The 25,369-nt window shown below is 40.9% G+C and overlaps 1 protein-coding gene and 1 long non-coding RNA gene across 4 annotated transcripts in view; one reads left to right on the forward strand and one right to left on the reverse strand.

Moving 5' to 3' along the window:
- Positions 1–25,369, reverse strand: part of LOC127142488 (uncharacterized) — a 293,661-nt gene that overhangs the window by 103,372 nt on the left and 164,920 nt on the right. The gene's annotated exons all lie outside the window — the stretch shown is intronic.
- Positions 1–25,369, forward strand: part of mast1a (microtubule associated serine/threonine kinase 1a) — a 64,993-nt gene that overhangs the window by 22,486 nt on the left and 17,138 nt on the right. For both annotated transcript variants that reach the window (XM_018665139.2, XM_018665142.2), the window contains 10 exons: positions 7,405–7,493; positions 8,992–9,067; positions 9,641–9,713; positions 14,013–14,173; positions 16,558–16,633; positions 19,509–19,718; positions 19,809–19,910; positions 22,852–22,984; positions 24,094–24,161; positions 24,308–24,384. In XM_018665139.2, the coding sequence (XP_018520655.1) occupies positions 7,405–7,493; positions 8,992–9,067; positions 9,641–9,713; positions 14,013–14,173; positions 16,558–16,633; positions 19,509–19,718; positions 19,809–19,910; positions 22,852–22,984; positions 24,094–24,161; positions 24,308–24,384 (1,065 nt within the window). The remainder of the gene's footprint in view (positions 1–7,404; positions 7,494–8,991; positions 9,068–9,640; positions 9,714–14,012; positions 14,174–16,557; positions 16,634–19,508; positions 19,719–19,808; positions 19,911–22,851; positions 22,985–24,093; positions 24,162–24,307; positions 24,385–25,369) is intronic.

Genomic DNA, 25,369 nt, shown 5'->3' on the forward strand with positions numbered 1-25,369 from the left:
TCATTCCTTCAGTTTGATTTTGTCTAACGTGGAGCTGTTCTGTTCAAACGGCTCATTGTCCACGTTCTTCTGCTTTTATCAGCGACCAGCTGCTGTAATGAGTGTGCTCAGCTGTGTGGCTATAACATAAACCAGTCAGAGGCCTTTTTGTTTGTGGACAGAGAGAGGACAGCCCCCTCCACGAGAAGTCATTAATAAAAATAATTACAAAAGGCCAAAGAAACATAATGAAGGTGGACACTATCTAAACACTGATCAGAGGATTTTCTGTCCTTGACTGATGAACAGTTTATAAATGAGAGCAAAGATAATGGAGCTGACTCCATGGTGTTGAGATCAGGGCTCTGTGGGCTCAAAGTGTCAGTTTGGGAACAAATAGTAGAAATACTGTTTTTAAAGGCTATTAAGCATTTTTTTTTTTACCATCTGGTTTACTTCCTGTCAATAGAGAGTAGAGTTTTTCTTTTCATCAGCAAACCTCAGATGACGTTTTCCTATGAAACCACTGTTGGCAGGATACTTGTTCTACATTTGTTTATGAGGAGTAAACAAATATAACAACAAGTAGCAGTATTGCTTAAAAAAAAAGTCTGACAGGGCAACAAACACAAGCGGTCATGCAGGTTTTAAACAAATCCCCAGGTTTGCAGACTCATTTGGATGAGACAACAAAGCTGACCAGTCAACTTATGACACAATGTGTCCACTGTAAACATCCGTCTGAATTTACAAACTCACTTGATTAATCACCTTTGACCTCCTGCTGTAGTTGTATGTAGTCTATCTGTGCAATGAGGGATTATCACCAACATTTAGTTTTATCTCCAAATGAAGTGGTTTAGTGGATGTTGCTAAATGCTTACAACCTGATGTTGTTGTGTTCCCACTTTGCAGCAATTATCTTGATGAGTACAATGTTATCATAACCAAAGACCTGAATTGTAATCAAACACAATTATACTGTGGGGAGAAACATTCAATAGTCTTGGAATCTGTGCTTGTCTTCATTATTAAAGGCACTTTGTGCAGTTTTTTTTTTTTTATATCCTCACTCACATTGAAGAGACTGCAGGGAAATACCAAGGAAGTGAAGGGAAGCACTAAATGTGTAGTTTTAATGACCTGTATCCAAATGTTGTTGTTTGTATTACTTTTATTGCTGTAATGAATGTAGACAATCTGTGACAGTTTTGGGGCAGTGTTAGGGGACCAGCAGTGTGTTATGTGTTTTTCCATGAGTGTGGGCACATTCAGGGGCGTCTGTGTGAGAGAGACTAATGGCCTGGAGCCAGGCGAGGGCCTGCGGGGGGATAATTGCTCGTCAAAGCTACTGCACGAGTCATTACCACAGATTTAACCTCTGACCCTCCCGCAGCGGGCTGACCGGAGCCAATGACAGCCCTGGGTTCCATTATTGAGAGCAACGAGACACAAGCAGGGGTTGTCGGCTGTCACATCTGTGTGTGTGTGTGTGTGTGTGTGTGTGTGTGTGTGTGTGTGTGTGTGTGTGTGTGTTTGTTTGTTTGTGTGTGGTTTTGGCTCTCTCTGTTTCACTGTTGGTCACCTTTGACACTGTCTGTTTATATTATCCTCCTAACATTGCTGTGTCAACATGCGCACCGGGGCACCTACAAAATCCGTTGATATAGTTCTAATTTGCCTTGCCAAATAAGTTTTGGAGGAATTGTAATTGCTGCCCAGATTATGTTTACTAGCAATTTGTTTTCTATCCAGGAAATGTGACGTCCCCTTATTGCACAGAAGTTATACTGAGGAGTTTGGGTTTGGGTGGTTGCATGTACAAAACACAGGTCTTTGACATTTGAGAGTCGGGTTCACATCATGCATCATTTGTGTTGTTAAGTTTTTGCTGCTAAAATCCATGGTTAAAGCAGCCTTGCTGTAGCATTTATTGTAAATGTCAAGGAGTCAAAGTGTTGTTAATTCATACATCCAGATATGGAGTAACATCAGCATTCATTTGTGGTTGTGTTTCCAGTCACCAAAAATATTTGGCTTTTCAGCTGCTAAATACTCCAATATATATATTCACCAGCTGGTTGCTAACTTTGTTCCTCTGCCATTTAGTGCTGAGCAGGTAGTGTACAGTGAGTTTATCTTGAGCTTTTTGCTGAAAACAGCTGCCTCCTGCAACCAGAAATAATCGCTCAGAGCAGTGAGAGTGAACCAAAACAGTTAAGTCATTGGCCCGAAAACCAAAACACTGAGCTAAAAGATGCCTGATAAAGCCAGAGAGTTGGTGATAATTATCTGTGGCTTTGTCTCTAGAAGCAAATGGACTGTACTTATATAGCGCTTTTCTAGTCTTTTCGACCACTCAAAGCGCTTCACACTACAGATCACATTCACCCCATTCACACACACATTCGCCACCCTCTTTCACATTATATGAAGCCATTTGTAGCTGTGGGACGTTTTAAAAAGTCAAAATGTCTTATGTCTTTGTTTCAGCATAGCAACTTTTTCAATATTTAACTAAGTCCACCATCTTTGTCTAACCCTAGCAATTGTCCTGGAGTTGCCAAATCATAAAAACATTAGTCGTGCTCTATTCAGCAGCATTGCCCACTCTCTCATTTCTTTTTCCCTTGCTCCTGTTTGTCATTCTGGAGGTGTTTCTTGCGACTACCTGGATGCAAAAACAACCTGCGTCCTGCAGAACAAACAAACAGAAAACCACTGATTTGCTTCGCACCTTTTGACAGACTCAGCCAGACGTGCCCGACACCATCAGAAATACACCCCCTGTGACACATATTAAAAGTTGTTTCTCACTGGCAGCTTTTCTCATCAAGTCTGGCGTCCGTCAACAGAAGCCCACACAATAGCGCCATGCATCACTGACCCCGATGCATCATACTCTGTGTGACTGACAGCACCACGTGCCTCGCCACACACAGATTGAGCCTCCATGATGGATTACACAATGGATTATGATGGATTATAAATCTGGCATTCACACGTAAAAAACACAGAAACAGTCTCTGGCTCAGCTGTACCAACAGACTCAGGACTCTTTGTGTTGTGGTTCACTGCAGGGTGAGATCACTTTTTTGGTTTGTTTGTTTTACTGGCCTCAGATCAGAGTTGCTTCAATCTGATGCTCACCTTTATTTGTTTAACAGAAGTTGTGTGTTTTCTCATTGTGCGCTCTGGTGAAAATAGAAAAAAGAAAACAGTTGGAGATGTCACAGTTTGCTTCTTTTGAGTGTGACTCTAAATGTGTTGCTATGGAAACGTACATTCCCCTCCACGTCCTCTTCCCTCTCCCACGGCTCTTCATCTTTCTTCTTCTTGGTCAATTCATTACGGATGGAGAGAATTTGTTCTTGATTGACTCAATTGGATCTGAAAGGGTCTGAATATTTTAAAGGGAAGTCTCGTTTTCAGCAAAACGTCAGCTTTCTGTTCAAAATTCATTTATGCATAAGTGTATGACTGAATGAATCCAAACACCACCATCTGTCTGACAACAGAGGAGGTGCTGGATGATATAGTGCAGGGGTGTTTGGCTGTAAACTAACAATGTGTATTTGACCACAAAACTAGAGACAGGTTTAGATTTATGATTCAAAGATGGCAACGTGCAGCATACTAACTCTTTTTGTCTTTACACACACACATTCTTAACCAGATTGAGGCTGGATGAGTCCAGGCTGCATGGCCATAACCATGACAGAGTAATTTAATGTCACATTTAGAGACACACATATATTCTGCCCTGTACCAGCAGCACATTCCCACCTCTTATCTCCTTTGCTTTCCCGCTCAAGCGAATCCACAGCGTGTTAGTCTTAAGCCCTTACAGCCACCTATAGCTCCTGTCCTGTAACCTTCACCGACTGCCACCGCTGTCGCTGCTAATTATGTGGCCAGGATTTCAGGGCGAGCCGAGGAACATTGACTGGACCAGACAGGTTAACATGGACTCCTTGAATATGCTGCCTTACCTTTCTGCTTAGTTAGAAAAGAAGGTGAGGAGGAAAAAGGTATTTTAGTGAATTTAATGGTTTAGGTCTGACAGATTACTGATAAGGTACAGAAATGTCACATCAAAGTAACGTACAGTTTTTTTTTTTACATTGCTTACAGTTTATATGTAATAACTAACTTATTTTCAGTATCGTTATCAATATAATCTGCTCATCATTTCCCCAATTAATCATTTATTTATTTATTTTTATAAAATATCAAACCCAAGGCGGCTTCTTCAGAGTATTTGTTTTGTCTGAAACCAGTGGTCCAAGACACAAAGATATTCAGTTTACTATTACATTAAACAAATAAAAGCAACAGATTCTTATATTTAAGGGGCTGGAGAAATCATTTCCAAAACTGATTAATTTACTAATTGTTCTAGCTCTAACTGAAATCCTGCTCTTTTTCATGTGTGGCATGTCATTTTGTCATTTACACCTCTTTTATTCTACACACACACAGGATATATATTTTCTTCATTGTTCAAAAGTTTCCTCTTGGATTTTGGGAAACAATGGTAAACAATCGTACAGATAGGGTAATAAATTAAAGGGAAAATCTGAATAAATAAGTAGAGATCCATAACAAATGCAGATGCCTCCATACAGCTCTACAGCACAATACAAATTAAGCAAATATAATAACATAATAATAACATCCTATAATCCTATGCTAACTCATATCTATGTATAAGTTGTTCAAACCCACCTCACCCTGTGGGAGATTTTGGACCAATGTGTTAGACAGTACTTTAATTTCCTTTAACAGCAGTCAAGTTGCATTGTAGGTAATGTAGGCGCCATGTTTTGACAAGGAAGATGAATGCATGGGATAAAATAGATGACATTGCCGGTTCTGCTGCATCGATTTTGATCCTTTTTTAAACTATTCATCACAAATCTGACATCTGCCGTTTGTATATCAGTCTATCCAGTAGAGGTAACCCAAACAGACCAGTATGCTGTGAAGGCGCGGTGTAGAATTAGATGGTATAACTCTCAATCTATCATTCCTGGCAAAAGTGTCTGCCTTTTTCCTCTTTCTCCTCTCACTCTTGTAAACCCTGTGTATAAAATGTGCGATCATGCCTGTTTTTTTGGGGTCAAAGTCATTCTGTGTAGTAAATTACTGAGTGAAGCAGATGTCAGAAAGGCAGGTTGAGAGGAGGGGAGTACAAATCATTACAAAATAACAGCATACCCTGAAATAAAACAGATATACAACAGTGCTTAGACGATCAACAGATGAATGTTTCCCCTCCTCTCCCCTGCTGTTATGTCTGTCATATATTCTCCTTTTGCATGAACTCATGTAGCAGGACTCTTAATGCGACCTTTACTGGTGATAAATATGTGGCAGGCTGCTGGAGTATAGAATAAAGAGCAGCACTCCTATTTAACCTTTTTTACAGTACGAATGCTTCGGGCAAGATGCCCTTTGCAGCATTCATTGAAGATAACAATGTTATAAAGCATAGTGGCTGCAAGAGAGTTCTGGCTTTATGGGAAGATTAGATTGCTTTGCCCTGGTGGGTTTTCATTCTGTTACAGTCTTTAATAGTTTAGTTGACTCTATAACCCTTAAATCTGGAGTTAAAGGGGAGGAATGAGTTTTCTTGACTTCACACGCCTCAATTATTCATCATTCAAAGAGTTAGTTTGGACGAGTTAAGGAGAAAGCAGAATAAGAAAAAAGCAGGATATGGAAGGGAAAATGGAACAAATGAAGGAGAAACAGAAAAGTGATTTAAAAGTTATCAAAAGATGCTGAGAGTAAGAAGCACTGGGGAAAATTCACAGATACGAAGCAGGTGAGATTGAATCATTTTCCCTGTAATATGTGGTTTGCAACATTAGACACTCACACCTAACAGTGAATCACTGCCATTTGACGATTTACTAGTGGAGTAGAGCTGCTGTAGATGTGATGAATCATAAATCAAAAGCTAAGAATGTGTTCTGGAGGGAAGCTCGACTAGCGTGTGCTCAAGTGATTCAGCTTTTGATTGAGAAAGAGCGGCAAATGAAAATGTGGATTTGAGAGAGTGCAGGTTAAGGAGGGAGTGAAATGAAAGACGATTGCAGGCAGGTTCAAGAGCGCAACTATGGTAAAAGAAAAGAGAAGTATGAGTCTGACAGAGAGGGGATATCAGTGGAATATGCTGCACGCACTTTCAGTCTCTTCACTTTTTTGCCTTGTTCTCCCTGCACGCTCAACCCTTCCCCCATCTCCCCTGTTCATCATCTTCTGAGAGCTGCAGCGAAGGGTGGTGTTAAGCCACTTCCAGCCCTCCGTCCAAAGCTAATGCATTTCCCTTAAATATTTCAATATGCTCCTCCTCTGTTCTGCAAGGTTGAGAACAAGCTCTCCTTCGGCTGGCGCCCACAGAGGCGCACTGCCATCGATAAAAATCCTGCCACGGGTTTGATGTCTCAGAGCGTTAGAAACAACTGCTGAAGACTCACATCAAAAAAGGAGGAGAGAGAAGGGAATATGTGGGAGGACTGCAAGATAGGGGGATATAGATTATAGATTAAGGTGTTATTTTAAATGCATCAAATAATCAATGCGTGTTGTGTGACAATACGTTTTTATTTTTATGCGAGCGCACTATGATTTGCCGCACTTCCTGCACAGATGTAGAGCTGTGTGCTGGCTGATGCAACATGGAGCAAACTTGTATTGTTTGTCAGATGTGGTTCCGCTCAGCAAAATCTGCTCTGACAGGCACTCCAGTGAAGCACACAAGCACAGACACGAAGGGCCTGTGAGCTAACCCAATCCACACATGAAAATAACACCTGAAAAATCCACTTCCCACTTTACAAGCTGTTATGTAAGACAAAAACCCTTGCGCATCACTCTGTGCGTGTGTTCGCCTTTGTCAGACTGTTCAAAGACACATCCAGCAGCGGCAGCAGGGGCAGTGAGTGAGGCATTTATGGTTCAGTAATTTCAGATCTTCATTACAGTCTATACCTGTCCTTCCTGGGCCTTTTCTTCTTCTCCGTCTGTCTCCCCATCGCCTCGTCACTCCTGCCATTACATTTCATGGCAGCAGCCGTCGAGGGGCTGGGCCTAGAGGAAATAAAAAATTTCTGTTGCCATGTCGCTCTCCCCTGTGGGTGGGTGGACATCAATAAAATCTTGCATTATACCCTGACACACATACGCACAGAAACATACTGTACTCAACATCAAGATTATACACACTCACACCCACATATACACACACTGTACTGTGTTACTGGGCTATACATTTAATCAGGGTGACAAGTAAGAACACAGGCAAACAGACAGAGTATATTCATTAACCTGGGGGGTCACTTGGTGGTGTGTGTGATGAAGTCTTAAATATGATAAAGGAAAATATTGACGTGCTCTCTGTTCTCATATGTGTTCTAGTTGCAGAACCAGTAACCGGAAAAGCCTCATCCTGACCAGTACATCCCCCACCCTGCCACGGCCACACTCTCCACTGCCTGGACACATAGGTCAGAACATAGAAGTTATAAAGTTGACATCGCACAGTGCCAGATTTAACAATGTGTTGGGCTCATTTTATTCATTTTTTTAAATTAGGCTCTATTGGTCTTTTATTGAGAAACTACTACTGTAAAATGAATAAAAAGGAATTAACTATACAGAAAGCAGACATGAAAAGAAGCATTTGCTGTGTAACTTACCTATTGGGACTCTGCTGTAACTCTGGTGTTTCAAACCTTTATTTCAGTTCCTGTTGTGGGATTTTTATAGCACCAAAAAACACAACAGCTTTGAGGACATAAAATCTGGGTGAAAGTAGAATTAAACTGCCCAGCTTGTTTACATGAAATATTGGTATTTTTAGTTTTGTCATGCCCATTATTATTTTAACATTCAACATAACGTTTCAACAAATTATGCTACATCTATTCTAACTACATTTTTATATTAAGCTTATCAGACATATCAAAATGGGAAAAACAAGCAACAAATGTCAGAATCACTGACCACTGTATGTTTACATGTGTACAAGTATCGTGGCTTTGAGTCCTGTTTTTGATCATATTTATAATGTTTACATTGAACATGAAAAACCTGCTTAGTCAAGTCCATGTTTACATGATTCAAGATCCAGGTTTCTGATTGCCCTGCCTGTGGGTTTGTCTTGATTTCTCACAATTTCAGTTTCTATGTTCTGTTTACTAAGACTTGTTTACATGCAGCAGTGTCCTGGTTTCTGTCAGACTATTCCAGGTAGCATCTAGGTTTCTCCAAGCTGGGTCTTATGAGATGATGTTCACATGCAAAACGTAAACACACTCATCGTATTAACAACTCTTTAACATTTAAATATGCAGCTAATGATATGAAAGCTTACTGTTGTCAGTTGTCATAAATAAAGCAAAGCACTTTCCGGCACATGAATTTTCAAGGTACACAGTAGTCGGGAATACTGACCATCACAGCAAGAAATGGAAACATTTCTCACTGTGCAAAGAGCTTGAACAAATGCTGATTCATCTTAGGCTTCAGCACAGTCTGAGAGAAATGAATCTGGGGTACTGTTTAAAAAAACAAAACAAACCTCTATAGAGAGATTGTGGTGTGCTGTGGTATAAAAATGTTTTGGCACCACTGCACTAGAGATCAGCATGAACGAGACAGCAGTGTTAAGTTGCTCTTTAACTTAATCTTTAATTACTTAATATTGCAGGATGGGATCAAGGATAAGATTATTGCTGTAGGTGTCACAGTCAAAATATAAAGATATATTGTTTTTATTATGACCATAACAGTGGTTTCTCTGTTTATGACTGAAGCCACAAACTCTGGAGTCCTGCCCTCTCATTGGTCTTGATGTCAGTTGATAGGAATACAATACAATACAATACAATACAATATTTTCACGAGTGGCTGAATAAATGAAATGGGATTGACTTGTAGAGTGTACCTAAAACATAAAAGTGTATGTGTTCTGTTCTCTTCTGTCCATATGTATTTCAACAGGAAGCAGTCCGTTGGACAGCCCGCGCAACTTCTCACCAAGCGGACCTGCCCACTTTTCCTTCGCTTCTTCTCGAAGGTTGGCATTCCTCCTGTTTTCACACGATAAGTCACACATGCAATGTTACAAAAACAGTGCTAAGCAGTTGAGCGAAATTGTTGATAGGATTATTTATACAAGCACACATACTCACACAGTGAAACTCTTCAGGGAATGCACCCGCTCACACATATACATGCAAAATAAATCTGCACTATCTTTGTCCTTCGTCGCATCCGCCGAGTGTCTGTATGACAGAGGCGTGACAGCAGGCTGAGATGAATGAGGCGGGGTGCCAGGATTTTGCCCAAACGTGCATCCCTCATCACTCACTCGGAAGAAGTGTCAGAATCGGGGATGGCTGGAGAAGGCCTGAGGGAAGAGAGGAATAAAGGGAGCAAAAGTATAGTTGGATGAATTGAAAGGAGAGGGAGGAGGTGGAATGGCTGCAGTATACCTGCCAATTGTGTTGTTTGGAGAGACTAAAATAGAAACCATACTAAACTATATTGGCGTCCTGCCTGTGGAAAGTGACAAAGAAAAACAGTTTTCATTCTTTTTGGTTCTAACATATGTTCTCCCTTTTTTTCCACTTCTCTCTTCTTCTCTCAGGGCTGATGGTCGTAGATGGTCCTTGGCTTCTCTGCCTTCCTCAGGATATGGCACCAATACACCCAGTTCAACAGTAAGTTTAAGAGCAGGAAGAACACCCCCACCCCACCATTATTTTCAGAAATTTTACAACATAAAATCTAGTATATGGCTGGACCTTGTATGGGTGTGCAAATTTTGTTAATCTTACTGTACCAGGGAGTGCCTCTCCTGCTGGGCTGCTGACAGCATTGTCAGCCAGTGTTAACTTGTCATAACACCGATAGTTTTCGCTTTAGCTGTGAGCTTTCCTGCAACAGGTACGTGGTTCTTAGCAGACACGCAGAAATCTGCAAACACCTGACACTGGAGCAATCGGCCAATCAGAAACAAGTCGCACTCCCTGATGATGTAATAGAAACTGTTTGCTCAAAATCATTTTGACAGAGTAATGGCCAATGGGAAAAGTCCAACAGCTGGCCTAACTTCATCACTCACTCACTCACTTGAAACTTCTGTACCATGCCGTATGGAACTCATTGGAATAATTTTTATGTAAGTAAAAATCTCAGCGTGGATCGGTCATGTCTGATACCCAGTCCATTTAATTAAATGCACCTTGTGGAGTCTTCTTCTAAAGAAACAAGTTATGTTTAGTGTTAATCACCAAAACATATTGAGTGTAACAACAGCGGTGAGTGTATTTCCTTCCTCATAAAACATTTGAAAAACTGATTTTTTTTAAGTATGAACAACAGCAGTGTGACACTATTGGCAAGAATGTGTGGGTCATTGCTCTTAATTGCCAAGCCTGCGATTTGCAGTGGCGGCTCCACCTCCATTTCTTTGTGTGAGAATGGGTGCATGAGGAACAAAGTGTAAGGCACTTTGTCTTACTTAAGTTGTACCACGTTGTATAGGTATACCTGTGACATTCACACGATGAGGCTGTAGCTCAGGTGGTGAACGCCTCACTGAACCCCAGATTGTTCCTCCTGCATGTGTATGTGAAAGAATGTGAGCCACTTTGGAACAAAAACATTAGTCATGTCAATCCAATGTAACACTTTAAAGAGCCTACATCAGAAGGGGTGCGTGTTTTCTCTAAGTTCTCCTTTTTGAACTTTACCAAAATGACTGTCCATAGCACAGGGACTACAGTAGCAGCAACTTTCCTGCATCTATCGTGTATTATTACTGCTGCAGTCACTGCACCTTACTGTTCCTCAAATGTAGGATAGAGCTGACTAAGTGTGTCCTTGTAACACAAAACTTGTGGCTATCAAGCTACATACCACAGTTTAGCAACAGTGTCCTGGAAAGACCCCCGAATGCAAATGTGAGGCTTCTGGTGATGCTCATGCTGTAAATTCCTTCATGGTTCCTCTTCTCCATAGCATGACAGGTGAAAACTTTCTTTCATTTCCAGTTTTACCAGAGAAACAAGAGAAAAGTAAAGACACCAAAGTGCAGCATCTGCTTTTTCTTCTTTTGATAATTTAGCTGCATAAGTCATGAAATCAACACACAAAAGTATATTTTAGATTTTTCTTTCCTTGCTAAATTGATGAGGTGGGTTTTGTGTCCTTGGCATGAATATGTATTTCACTCAAAGAATTTATTTGCATCTATTCTCATGCATAAAATCAGCGTATGCTACGCAGCATGTAAATTCATGTTCTGAGGTTGCATCTTTCGTTGCGCTTTGAAATGATTACACGCAACAGTAGCAGCTAAATGCCATGCATACATAAACACGCACACGCCCCTGTGTTCTTTGACTTTGTACTTGCTGCTGCAAGTCTCAGCTGATTATTTAAAGGTATTTTAGTGCTAAAGAACATACATCACATGCACACCAGACCTAAAAATAGCTAATCAGTTGCTAAGATATGATCGACCTGATTTTATCTGCTGACGATGACTTGGCCCTCCTGAAAAAAGTGGAGCAGGGATAATTGAAATAAAATATAACCAATTTGAATTCATGCCTCGCAGTCGCAAACCAGTGTTCCAGTAACAGTTTCTCTGTCCATCAGCTTATCCCCAGAGAAGCAGAGATGGATGATTAAGGGGGGCAACAGAGACAAATACATAAATAGGTGTAGGTGGAAGCGAAACACGTTTTGAAGCAAACAGAGAGACAACAACAATGTTCGCTTTTGTCTGAGTGAAAGATGTTTGGAGCATAAGAGACTACTCAGAGGAATGAACACTGCCAAGGCCCATTTAGTAAATAGTCCATTTGAGAAATGGACCTTAATGTGTATGACGCTCAGGTGGAGGCAAGGTGTTGACTCATAATCCACTCCCTGTACATTGCTGTACCATCCTGAACACAATCACTTCCTCTGCATCTCTGCTGCATTTCACACATCATTTCCTCCATTGACTGTCTCTCAGCAGTACATATAATAGAAATACACACTGTAGGCAAGTGATTGATCTCTTTTTGCCGGTGGATGAGGTTGGAAGATGGTTTTCTCAGTTTTCCCATACTTGTCTCCACCTCTTCCCTCCTCCACCCCGTCAGGTTTCAGTGCTCTGCTGGTTGTTACATGGGCCATTACTTGCTTGATTAGTTACAGCAGGACCCTTGCATACTGAACAGAGCAGATAAAAGGAGGAGATGTGTGAGTGTGTAGGAGGTGGAGTTTTGTGTCTGAAGAGGTAGATATGAGCTAAATTTATGCTGAAAAGCTGGAGCAATAGTCAGAGATGTAAACAGTTGTGAGTGGAGGTAGGACATGGCAAAAGATGGAGGGAGAAAACTGCCGACTGTCGGCCCATCCCAGTTCTACTCTTTGTTGGAAATCTGGGTGCTGCAGCTGATCAGGCACCACTGTTTTATACCAGGACAAATACAACTCAGCTGTCATATTACACCCAGGTTCAGATTTTATTTCACTGTCTCTTTAAAATCAGTTGATCTATGCTAACTGTAGGTCTGATAAGCAAAGGAACCATAAACATCTTTAATCATTCATCAAAAAGGTGTTTCTTCTCATGATCTGTCATTTTCCCTTTTAACTTTGTATCTTGGATCACATTACAGTCAGGAAGAGGAGGAGGGTCTGTTGTCTTTCTACAACAAACATGTTTTCCATTAATGTGACACTGAAAATCTGTGTGCAAGAACTAAACTGAAATTTGTTTATATTTGAATCATTTCCACCTTGCTGAAAAGTTTTTGGCCCCAGCAAATTATGAGACAGTCTCATCATTACCTTGATTATTAGATGAAATGCAAGAATTAATTAAGCAGAAATGTCTCACGTGCACCTGGTGTCTGAAGAGTAAAGTCGATTTACAAACTGTGATTGGACAGATCTGTACATTATAAGAGCAGATGGTTCTGTGGTGCTTCACATGGTTTATTTTAAGAGGAAACGTGGATAAATTTCACATCCTGTTTTCCTTTTCTTTAAAATATCGTTCCTCAGTTTCTCTTTCCTTGCCTCTCCAGTGGGAGGGACTAAGATGCAAGTGAAGATAATCTGCATGCAATTAAGTTACCTGAGATACACTGTATGAAAGTAGTGTGACCGATATGAAACGTTTTTCATCTGTGACAGCCATCGCAACCAATGGCATTTTCCTCCATCTCCGAGCTCCTTCTGTCCCCAGGGAGCTTTTTAATTGATTCTGTAGACTGGACTTTGCTGTATTCACATCACCACCACTTCAGGGCCTTTCTGCAGCTTGCAAGTGGCTAAGACCTGAATGGAGTTTCTAATAGATTTTTATAGCAGAAATCATTGTGTGGCCAAAGCCAACCATGGTGTCCCACTGGGAGATGTGTTCATTAAGCCTCCCATTGATCCAGGCTGGTTTTTCCCCTCCTGCGCTGAAGAAAAGTCTTTTGTTTAAGACCGACTAGCGCTGCTGTTAACCCCCCGAGGCAGCAGACACTTAAGGCAGCAGTCAACTTTTACTTGCAGTGACTTTCATTCCCTGCAGTCTTTTTCTTCTGTTTTTCAGTCCAGATTATTCTGTTTTTGGCCTCCTACACTAACTCCTTCTGGATATTTTCCTTGTTTCTCCACCTCTCTGTTTTCCCTCCTTATTCTTTCAACTTAGTGGGTTTTTTGTTTCAGTTGTTTCCACCCACTCACATCACAGTACACCTTGTCCTCTTCTCCTCTCTTCTCCTCTCTTCTCTTCTCTTCTCTTCTCTTCTCTTCTCTTCTCTTCTCTTCTCTCTCCTCTCTTGTCACCACATTGATTAAGGTGTTCTTGCCATTTGTTGTTTTTGATGCGCTCCCCTCCATCACTTGGTATCTATTTTTAAACTATTGATGTTGTAGCTGTGACAGAGGATCTTAAAAAGAATAATCTAACAAAGAGCAGTTCACTTTTTAACCTTGTCTCTCTTTCATGTCTCTCTCTGCAGTCATCCAGCTCGTCCCAGGAGCGTCTGCACCAGCTGCCCTTCCAGCCGACCATGGACGAGCTGCACTTCCTGTCCAAGCACTTTGGCAGCACAGAGAGCATCACGGATGATGACGGGGGCCGACGCTCGCCGCATGTCCGCCCTCGCTCTCGGAGTCTCAGGTGAGAAGCATGGCAGGTCATGGGCAAAAGACAGTTTTAGCAAATGAAGACCCCACTACACACACACATACACACACACACACACCCCTACCCCCCTCCACCCCGTCACCAGGCATCTAACCCACTTGGTTTCAAATTTTAAACATGCAGTTTGTCCCTGACAGCAGAAGTCAAATAAGGGCTTAGTTGCTGGTTTCCTGTAGTAGCAGCAGTATCTCTAGTAATAGCAGAAATCTTGCCAGTTACACACAGTTAAAATCATGCTGTGACATTTTTTGTTAAATTTTTTGATGATTTATCATTTAAACCATCAGACTGATTTCTAGCTGATGCTTCAGGATAAATTAAGATCATTTGAAAATATTGCAACTTTTCTTAAAGCCCTGTTTATAAGTAGTTAATTTGTGGAGATTACCTGGTAAAGAAAAATAAAGATAATGAAAGGGGCATCTTGTTCATTCTGTCACGAGGAGATGTTGAGGGCTCTCAATCATTTATTTTCTTAATATTATTTCGAGCACTTGCCTTTTTGTTGCTTATCTTGTATAATTCACCTTCTGTGTTGAATGCTTCTTTCTCTGCCACTGCTTTTTAATGAGGAGAGAGATTCAGTGTTTTAACCTTCATCGCAGACTAAATATATTTCTATGATTTCTAAGCAAAATTGAATGAAATAACATATTTCTTTCTCATGTAAATCTACACATAGTGTATACTGTTTACTTAAGGATTCTCATCTCACAAATGTGAACTATCCCATGTCTCTGGATTTACCACTGTTATTCTATCATTCACTCTCATCATAATGGTAATAAACAGTAGTGGGAGAAATATGCAGATTTTGCTTTGCTTAAGTAAAAGTATCATTACCACAATATAAAATACTCTATTTCAAGTAAAATTCATGCAGTCCATATGTTACTAGTAAGTAAAACTACAGAAGTATTATTAGCAAAATATACTTGAAGTATCCAAAGTAGAAGTGTTCATCACATGTATTGTTATATCACATATCATACTGGATAATTACTGATGTGCAAGCTGGAATTCTTTGTTGTACTACTGCTTTAAGGATAGGTCTAATCAGGCTCTATTTTTTTTTATCAACAAATCCAGACCTAAACAAAAAAATGACTTGATGCAACAAACAAGTGTTGTCTGCGTAGCCAAAGCTTTATTTCTCAGTGTCACAGAGCTCCACTGCCGTCCAAAAACTGTTAAAACACATCAGTTCATTACCATGAATACAGGCACTGAAGTTAGTTTTAAGTCAATTCCATACACACCATACTGCTGCTGTAAATACAGTACTGAAAAGATTATTAAATGTGTATTCATGTTCAGCTGAAAATAGTCCCCAACAAATGCTCTCTTTATTCCTGTTTGAGTAGCTTTTGTTAAAAACTAAAATAACTTACTATTGTATGTATGAAATTACTGAGTATTTCAAAAATGATTAGAGTTGAGGCAGAAATTAGCTGAAAATCAAAAGTACAAGTACCTCAAACTTATAGCACAGTATTTGAGTACATGTATTCAGTGTCAGGGTATTTTCCATTGTTATTATATCAGTATCAGTCCACCCTCCGGTGTTTTGAGTCTCGCCAGAGTGCAGCAGTTCCTCTATTAACAGGAGTCCCTGGTGTAAACTCCCTCCAACCACACCTATTATTATTATAGACACCCCTCTGGATGCAGCATGCCCTAACTACATATGACCTGTCACTACTTATCAGTATTCAGTCTTTGTATTAGCAGTTGCTGCCCTGGATAAAATCCTATCTTGTGGCTTCAGTATGCAGAATGCCTTTATTGTGTACCTTGACATGCTTCATTATCATTGTTCATATGACATTATTCTGTGATGCTTAACAGGGATGTGTTTACCCACAAGACAGAAGACATTTAATAGGCTTTTCTTCTGTAACTGTATAATTCAGCATATAGGATGAGTTGCTATGAAATAAAGGTGTTAAGGTACTTTTTGTACTTAGCCTCTGCCTCATGTGGATTTTGCTTTGCCTCATGTCTGTGCATGTGTGAGCAGGAAAGCATACACGTGACACTTCACGTATTTATGCTCATTTCTGTCAACTGTACCATGCTTGTGATGGAAGAGTGTGGCATGACATCGGATCCATTAGAGAAACAGAGTGTACTGAATTTCTGTTTGGTCGATTAGCATAATGTAGAGACAGGACGGACATTGATGGGAAGCAGTGAATTATTCCTTCATTCAAGTGAAAAATACAGAATTCCATCTCTGTGTCTCACCAGCTGCCTCCCCTCTCACTCTGTGCTGTACCCAGTCCTGCCTTCTTTGATTTTCTCAGTCAGTGCTGCTGTATATTACACTCCTGCTCTGTGTGTTTGTCTCTCTTCAGCCCCGGGCGCTCTCCATCCTGCTATGACAATGAAATAGTGATGATGAACCATGTCTACAAGGAGCGCTTCCCCAAGGTCGGCCTCACACAAACAAATACACACAGTAGTGCAAACTGTGCATTCACACGCATACATGCAAATATGCACACAAAGAGTATAGATACAGGCAGTGCCCACCTCTTTAGCTGTGCCGAATTTCTTTTACATTTACATTTAAAAAGGTTATCCAGGGTGACTGATCATTATTTCCAGGAATTAGATCCATCCGGTAAGTTGCTAATGATAGAAGAGGAACATGTATTCCAGAACAATTCATAACACAAGCCTCAAATTATTCTCTAAACCACATTTTAGTCTTTGATATTACATAAAAGCCAGACATCCTTTTATTACTGTTGAAAACAAAATCAAGGACAAAGTGTTAAGTGCTATTTGCAGTTGTAGATTTGTAGCAGCAGCAGAGTAATGCTTCTTCACAGGGGGAAAAACCAAACATTAAACTGGTCACGACCTGTTAAATTCATAATGACCATGGAGACAAACAAAGCAACATGTCAGTTCAAATATTTCCTCAAGAGATGGGTCTTACATTTGTTGGAAGATGTGCAGGATTCAGTAGTCCTGATCTGTACTGGGATGCTGCAGGAACAGAGAGTGTTGACAGGGTTTGTGAAGGCCTTTTTGAGAGAGGAGACTCCAGGCTGAGTAGCAGATCAGATACTTGTACAGTTCACATATCCAGCAGACAACTTTTGGCTTTGTACACTAGCAACAGGGACTTGATTCTGATGTAAGCTACTACAGGAAGCTTATACAGGGAGCATTGCAGTAAAGTGTTTGGGCAAGTTGAGGATCAGACAGGCTGCTGCATTTTGGATCAGTTTGACGTATCTGACAGCTTGCACATGTAAGTAAGTTATCAAGAGAATGCAGTAGTTTCATCTGGGGATGGATAATGCCTGCAGCAACATCTGGCAGTGTTCTGGGATGGGTATCTGAGAAGCAGGTGTCCTGAAGAACAAACTAGCAGAAAAAGGCAATCACCGTATGATCTGAGAGATGATCATTCACAGAGGAGCAGCTTAGTCATGGTTGTATTGACCCATCATCCAGGCAGATATCAGCCCGGCACGCAGGCACTGATAAGTCAAAACACTACGTGAGTCGGAATTTAAGTGGCATGACCAAGAAATTGGAAAAAATGGCGGAAAAGAAATAGCCAGCAGGACCCAGAACTGAATCCTGGAGGAAACATAGCAGTGGTTCTCATTTTGATTTCATAGTGCCTGGAAATGTTCCTCATGGGTCTTTGGATCATGGAGGCCGAGATGTATTCAATTGCACGTTTTTGCGGACTGTTAGAACAGATAGCGGACTATAGATATATATGAAATCAACAAAAACAATATGTATGCTGTAGCATTCAAGTGATGCAGCAATGTATTGTTCAAGAGCATTATATATGCCATCACGCTGTAAATATCAGGCTGGATAAATTCTTTGATTTGTGTTTCATATGCCAGTTTGTGTGTTCAGAGATTCCGTCATGCACACTCCTCTCGACACTTATCATTCTCTGACCACCAGCATAAAGACAGCTTTCAGTACTTTCAGTACTGACACTGATATGTCGTTTATTGCATCATTCCTGTTGAGCTGTTGTCTCTGCAGTGTGTGAAAACTCCTGCAGGTCGTCATGTCTGAGATGCTAGATGCGACTTGTCTGTCACTGCTCATAAGCACAAACTAAATTAGATCATCATCAAACTGTAACTTAGCCTCTTAAACATGTCTTTTATGCATTCTATACTGAGACATGGATACATGACGTAACGTCTGAGAAAGCCAGCTGAACAAGTGTGTTTCAGAAAATGTGTGTCACTCTGCAGGCAGGTACCCTCAAACACACACACAAACACACACACACACACACACACACATACACACATACACCCCATCATCCTGTACTCATTCACAGTGTGAAGCAGTGCTAACGACTCATCCCACACACTATTGCATGCTACTCAGGATTGTGAATGAAGGCTCGACTTTACTGCATCCTCACCATCATTAAAAAGAGAGTCATTAGCAGTTTTATACCTGAAATAAGCTCCTTTAGAAAGAGTGTTTAATGGAAGCTTAATGGAGCCTTAATTCTGATGTTATATTTTTCAAAACATTTGTTACACAAGGGAGCGACTGTAGCTGTAGCAGATTTACTCAGCAGTTTTTCTCTTCTTCCCAAAAGACTATTTGAATGCATTTTGTTTTTCCATGTGCCATATTTAGGTTATTTACCTTATAACTGTTATTTTCATTTACTGCTGCAGAGCTCCTATCAGAGAGCACAGAGACATCAAATGGATTTCAACTTCTTTATTGAGTAGAAAAAGACATTTGCATGATTCAAGGTGATTGTTTGCTGCACAGCAGTATGTAAAGACACACATACAGAATAGTGGAGGTAGTTTCTCAGAATAAGACATCCAGAAAAGGTACATGAGTATTTATTTTAAATAGCAATTCATGCATCATGTATAGACAAACATAACAGTAACTACCTGATGCACAAACAACCTCTCAAATGAAAGTCTCAGTTGCATAATACCAGAACTTCAACAAGCATCTCCTCAGCAAGAATACAAGGACATCAGGTTATAGATGTTATAAAGTAGTGTGGGAAATAGGACAGTTGTGTATACTGAAAAAAAACATCAAAAAGGCACTGAGACGTCACTGATACATGGGCTTGCATAGTAAACAACAGGTGCAGGTGTTTTTGATGCACATCATCCACTGCTGGTGTGTGTTACATTTAGTAATTCATCAAGGCATTCAGACTTATCCAAAATATCTTTCAAGTCAGTTCAGCTGAGTGCAGTTCTTTGAATATTAATGTGAAATGAGATGGGTGATTGACTGTTTACCACTTTTTTTTGTCTTTAATCAGGCCACAGCTCAGATGGAGGAGAGGCTGGCAGAGTTCATCCACAGCTACTCCCCAGAGAGCGTTCTGCCACTGGCCGACGGGGTCCTCAGCTTCATCCACCACCAGGTAGCGGAGCTGTCCAGAGATTGCCTGACCAAATCACGCGAGGGCCTCATTACCAGCGTCTACTTCTGTGAGCTGCAGGAGAACCTGGAGAAGCTGCTGCATGACGTGAGTCGTGGTGTCGGAGAGGAATAAAGATGATGAAACACTTTCACCGCACAAACTGAGCCCGTCTGTCTCTTTGTCCGTCTACATCAGGCTTACGAGCGCTCAGAGAGTCCGGAACTCACCTTCGTCATCGAGCTGGTCAAAAAGCTCTTCATCATCATATCTCGCCCCGCCAGGCTCCTCGAGTGTTTGGTGAGTTTAAACACCGCTGTCTGATACCATGGCCTGCATTTTTAACAACTCCAGAATCCAGACTCACACTGACAGAGATTCACCAAATGAGTATGTTGTCCTTCATCTGCTGGGAGAGGCTCCTGTCTTCCCACATCCTGAAATTGCGTTAAAGAAGGAGCAGAAGTGGGGCAGGCTGTCAACTCTGCATTCAGAGTCTGAAGTGAAGTTTTGCATTGCTAAGTGTGTCACGGCGGGAAAGCTGTGCTGTCAAGGGTTAGTTTAAGGCTTTTTTAATCTTCTGCATTGCATTTGTTTTACTTGACCTTGCTTTAAGGGTGAAAATAAAAAGACCTAATATCTTTCTTTATGTGCCTCTCACCTAGTTTGGGGCGACATAAGATATGAGACATAACATGAGAGACTGAATGCACTCACACAGGGAACGCACACAATTGAATGCCTGCATACCACTAGTTTACTTCATGAGGAGTACTGCTCAGCTTGTGGCTCTAAAAGGAGCGCTCCAAAGTTTCACTCATGAGACTTGAAATGTTTAACAGAAAATCTGCATTGCGACCTGGAGGTGTGGTGTATGTAAGAGGTGAGCATTTAGGCTGCAGAGAGAGTCTGTTGAAAGATGCTTGCGAGTTGCACCATGGAAAATGTAGGATCCAGCTTTTTTTTTTTTTTTTTTTTTTTTTTTGGTGGAGCCTGACCTGTACTAGGGACTAAATGTCGGGATATCTCAACCTTTGCTGCTTCAGCTGGGACCATCTGTTGTGTGTGAAGTCCCCACACTGTATGAAAATGCAGCACTAAGTCGTTGGACTATCTTTTTAAGCCTCTCAACAAACGTTTTCTTATGAGCAGGAAGGCTTAGGGATAATTTGTCATTTTGTAAAAAAATTTGTGGAAGATCGATTATGTCAAAGAGGATGGCAACAGCTTAAATCTGCAAGAGCTGCAAGTTGCCTGATAACATTATGTGATCTGCTTAGTGACTACATTCAAATTAAAGCCAGAGGATGTGGAAACTCTACTCTTTACTTCCTTTCTGCACCTGTGTTGCATATTGACTGTGTTCATCTGCATTCACAACCTGGCTAATGTTATGCACTCGCTTCCAGCAGATGTAGTATCACCTTCAGCAACATGGGATGTGGATGTACATGAATGTGCTGTATTATGCAGTAGAGGTCACGGTTTTGTTTAATCTGTATCATTCAGTACATCAGACATGCTCAGCATCTCTGCAGCTGCAGAGTGTGTGCTTATCGCCGCGGGATGTTTTTACAACTTAACTTGAAACTGTAAAATATTCTTTCCACCTCCACTACTCATCTGTCTTCTCAGCGGTGCGTCAAATCAGCTGGGAGGCTCACACCGTGTCCTTGGCATGTAAATACATACAGAGCATAACTCACCACAACTTACTTAGTAATAACAAGCCTCTCACAGGAGGCTTACCCAGACCTGGACATCAGATCGCTGATTGATGGCCTCCCATGTTCGTCATTTGTCGTGGTCCCTCCTCCAGCACCCAAGGCTCATCTTTCCGTTGCCAAGGCGACCGCCGGAAGAGGTCGATAGGGTCAGGCAGGATGTGGAGGGGACTTTAGATCCTCACAGCCCTTAGGTTAGAGAGGAGAAGACACACACACACACACACAGATAAAATGTTGTCCGCAGCCGTAGAGTTCATTTAGCATTCAAGTCAGTTGTGAGGTCTGATTTGGTGAAAATGTCATGCAGTCAGAAGGCTGTTAGCTGCGCGAATATTATCCCGGAGCAGAGCAAGCTATCAGAGAGGCAGGTTACTTCCCCCCAATCTCTGTACTCTCTCTTTTTTTCTTCCTCTGGTTGAGGGGAGCAGATATGAGAGAGCAGAGGAGGAAGAAAATGATCCTGGCTGCCCCAGGCTCTACTTTCTAATCAAAATGTTATTCCACCAACAGGAATGAAACTGAATCCCACAGGACACCACAAAAGGCTCTTTCATTGGGGGGAAAAAAAGGATGTTTTGAAGAAAGCAATTTAAAGTTGGGAGGTGTATTAACACTGATTATGTTTGTTTGACAGCCCCATAGCGGTGTTTGGTCATGAATTTCCAGCCGGTTGAAGCAAATTCTAGTTTTGTTGTTAGAAGTTGGACGCAATTTTGGAATTACTTTTTTGTAATACAACACAGTAAACAGCAGTTCATTACGGTCATCCTTTGTTAGCTGTTATCACATTGTTCTGTTATCGCTGACTAGGAAGTTAGTAGTCGTGGTTCAATACCTGGCTGTGGGCTGGGAAAAAAAAATCAATATTGTGATATACTGTGATATATATACTGTGATATATTCTCTTAATATGTTATCACCACACTGGCACCAGTGTCATGGGAAGTTATGTTGTGATAGTGAGTGTGGGTGTTTACTTCCTTTTCTGCAGATATTCAAACTCTTAACTGTTATTATTTCTGGCATTTTATGATGAGTTACTCACAGGTTACCAGTCTTTCCCTGCAACACAACATCATTCCAATTGTTTAAAAATCATTTAGCCCCTTGTAACCTTTTCTTGAACTCTCCTGAAAATGTGTTTGAGGATCGAGCAAGTATTGTGAAGGAGGGGACAAAGGTTTCCTTTGTAATCCCACACACTAAACACTTCAGTGGAAGCAACTGCTGATTTTCTAGTGTGTTTCTGATGTTGACAGGAGCTGATTGGAGTCTGGAGGTGATATGGCTCCAGCACTGCTCGTCAGACAAATCTAAAGCTGTTGTGGACTTAAAGATATTTTATACTGTTGAGCGTTAAATCAGCAGAGATAATTTAGCTGTGCTGCATGGTACTGTGTATAGCTGCATCTAAATGCTACATGTGAATTATTTAGGGCTGATGGGAGATCTTCAGCTGTGTTTTTATATCATAGCATCCTCTGGTGCTTAATTTTTTACCCCTCCAATGACAGGAGTTCAACCCAGAGGAGTTTTACCATTTGCTGGAGGCAGCAGAGGATCACGCCAAGGAGGGACAACTGATGAAGGCAGACATCCCTCGGTACATCATCAGCCAATTGGGGCTGACCAGAGACCCACTGGAGGGTAAGAGAGAAAGAGAGAAAAGAAATGTTCCAGGAGGGTTAGTAAAGTAAAAAGTAAAGTAATGATTCAACTTAAAATTGTATATGGGGGTGTAGTTGCCACCCTTTTGTCGGAGGCAGGGGGTTCACAGTGCCAGACTTTGATATCCCCTGCTTTAAACCATTGATCAGCTTTACTAGATGTTCAGAATGACGATAATTATTGAGATGTAGAGTCTGGACTGGCTGGATCGTTTGCTGGCTGGTGGTGCGGTGGCATCACTGTCTTTCATTAATCATCATGGCTCAAACTCCTGCTCCCAGTCTAATCCATCAAGCACTGTTCATTAGCTGATGGGCTAAATGGCCCAAGAATGACTCTTCACAATAAACCGCTACGGTTTTTATTCCTGAATTCATGAGAAAAATGGGCCTGTTAGGTCTTTCTCAGTTAATCTCTGCTAACAATGTGCCACTTGATATCTTGATCTTGCACTTTCTTTTGCACCTACATTGTCATGCACAGACACAAATGCAAACGCCCACGTAGCTGCTTGCACGTCCACACTTTCACACTCTCGTGTCTTTTCTTGGTTCCCCATAGAAACAGCTGACAAGATCAGTTGTTTTCAGCTTTAGACAGAAACTGACAGAATATATGATTCTCAGCTCAGTGACTTTTATTTTACATCAAGTTAATATCTACAGAGCAGCTTTGTTGACACTTTGAAAAGTTAATTATCATTCAATTATTTCCCTGCTTCAACAAAACATTAGTATAAAGGGTGTATTCGAGCAGCTGTCACATATAAGAGTGCAAGAACACTGAAAATTAGCTGCCAGTGCTGCTCAAGGAGGGGGGGGGCAGTACAAAAGTGAGGGGGAGGGAGAGCTGGAGGAGACAAGAAAAATTAATAGGAAGAAGCTATTTTAATTCTCATGTTTTTCTTTCTGTGATCTGACGCGTTTGGCCCTTCAGCTGTTGAATAGCTGTTTTGTTAAAGACGTCTGAGCAGCTGCAAATTTCTTATCTGCTCACCACAGCGTGGGAGGCCTGGTGTTTTAGCATGAAAAGTGTCTCTCTTCATTTTGACACCGGGTTTGGTTGTTAACGAACATGTTTCTCCACAGAAATCGTGAGCCTTGACAGCTATGACAGTGAAGGTCCTCATACTCCGGAGACTGATGACTCAGCAGAGGTGAAAACCAGATAATACCCACAGACAGATCTGTGTTAACATGAATACACATGCAGTATGTCTACGTATGCAGACCACTGCATACACAGCTATCACCTTTATCTTGATCTGAATCATAATTTTTGAAATGTCGGGTGTTTCACCAGGGAAAAGGGAGAGCCATCAAGCCACCGAGTGAAGAAGATTTTCAGAGCATCAAACTGATCAGTAATGGAGCTTATGGGTAAGCAACAGATTGATACCCTCACTGGTCCTTCATATAGACCAAATCAAATCCAATCCATTATATAGTGTTTAGATAAAAAAAAAAAATCTAACTCAAGGTCTATTTACTGTTTTTTTCCAGACCTTTCAGCCCAATTCAGTGCATGTAATTTGCTCACTTGTCTTCAGGAACTATCTGCATGACAACTGAGCAAACACCATCCAGTTGACAGTGGGTTGAAAGCTCTTTAAAAAATGGACCTTGTCTTAAGATTGTACTGTATTTTTATTTTTGTTTGCTTGTTTCTAAAACTATTTCAAATGTCAATAATGAACTTTTCTGCTTAACTGTATTTAGTATTTTTCAAGCAAGATTCCAATTCAGTGGCAATAATACAACCACTACTAATACCACTGTAGTAATAATATATTTCCAGCTGCCTTAAATGTAATAAACCAGTCAGAACATTTATGGTACTCTCTGCTGTGGAAAGTGGTCATTGATAATAATTACATTATTTTATTGCTGCACATACTGTGAACAAATGTTTCCTGATATGTACTATAGGTGAGTTTATATGTTGATGACTGATATATATATCACATTATTGTCCTCTTGCTATGGTTAATGGTGCCTTGTAATTCCATGTGGAAATGTTTGGCCTGACATGTTCAAAAAAAACTAACATTGACTTTAAAAGCTGTGTTCCGGTCCCTCATCCCAACATCCAGGAGGATTTAGAGGGGACAGGTTTTAAAAGCCTGGTCTGCTCAATGATTTGTAAGCTAAAGAGATAAATGTAAAATCTATGATACAACAAAAAACCAACCTGAGGGGATTTTTATCCACATTTTTGTGTGGTCTCCTCTTTGTCTTAATCAGTAAACATGCTACATTTAAAAAGATTTTCAGTTTATCTAAAGCTGGCTTAAGTAGACTAGAAAAAAGAGCACTGTGACTGTCAAGCCTGCATTATTCATCCATTGTAAAAGAAGAAGGATGT

The sequence above is a fragment of the Lates calcarifer genome, linkage group LG5 (genome assembly GCF_001640805.2).
Source record: "Lates calcarifer isolate ASB-BC8 linkage group LG5, TLL_Latcal_v3, whole genome shotgun sequence".
NCBI classification, from domain to species: domain Eukaryota; kingdom Metazoa; phylum Chordata; class Actinopteri; family Centropomidae; genus Lates; species Lates calcarifer.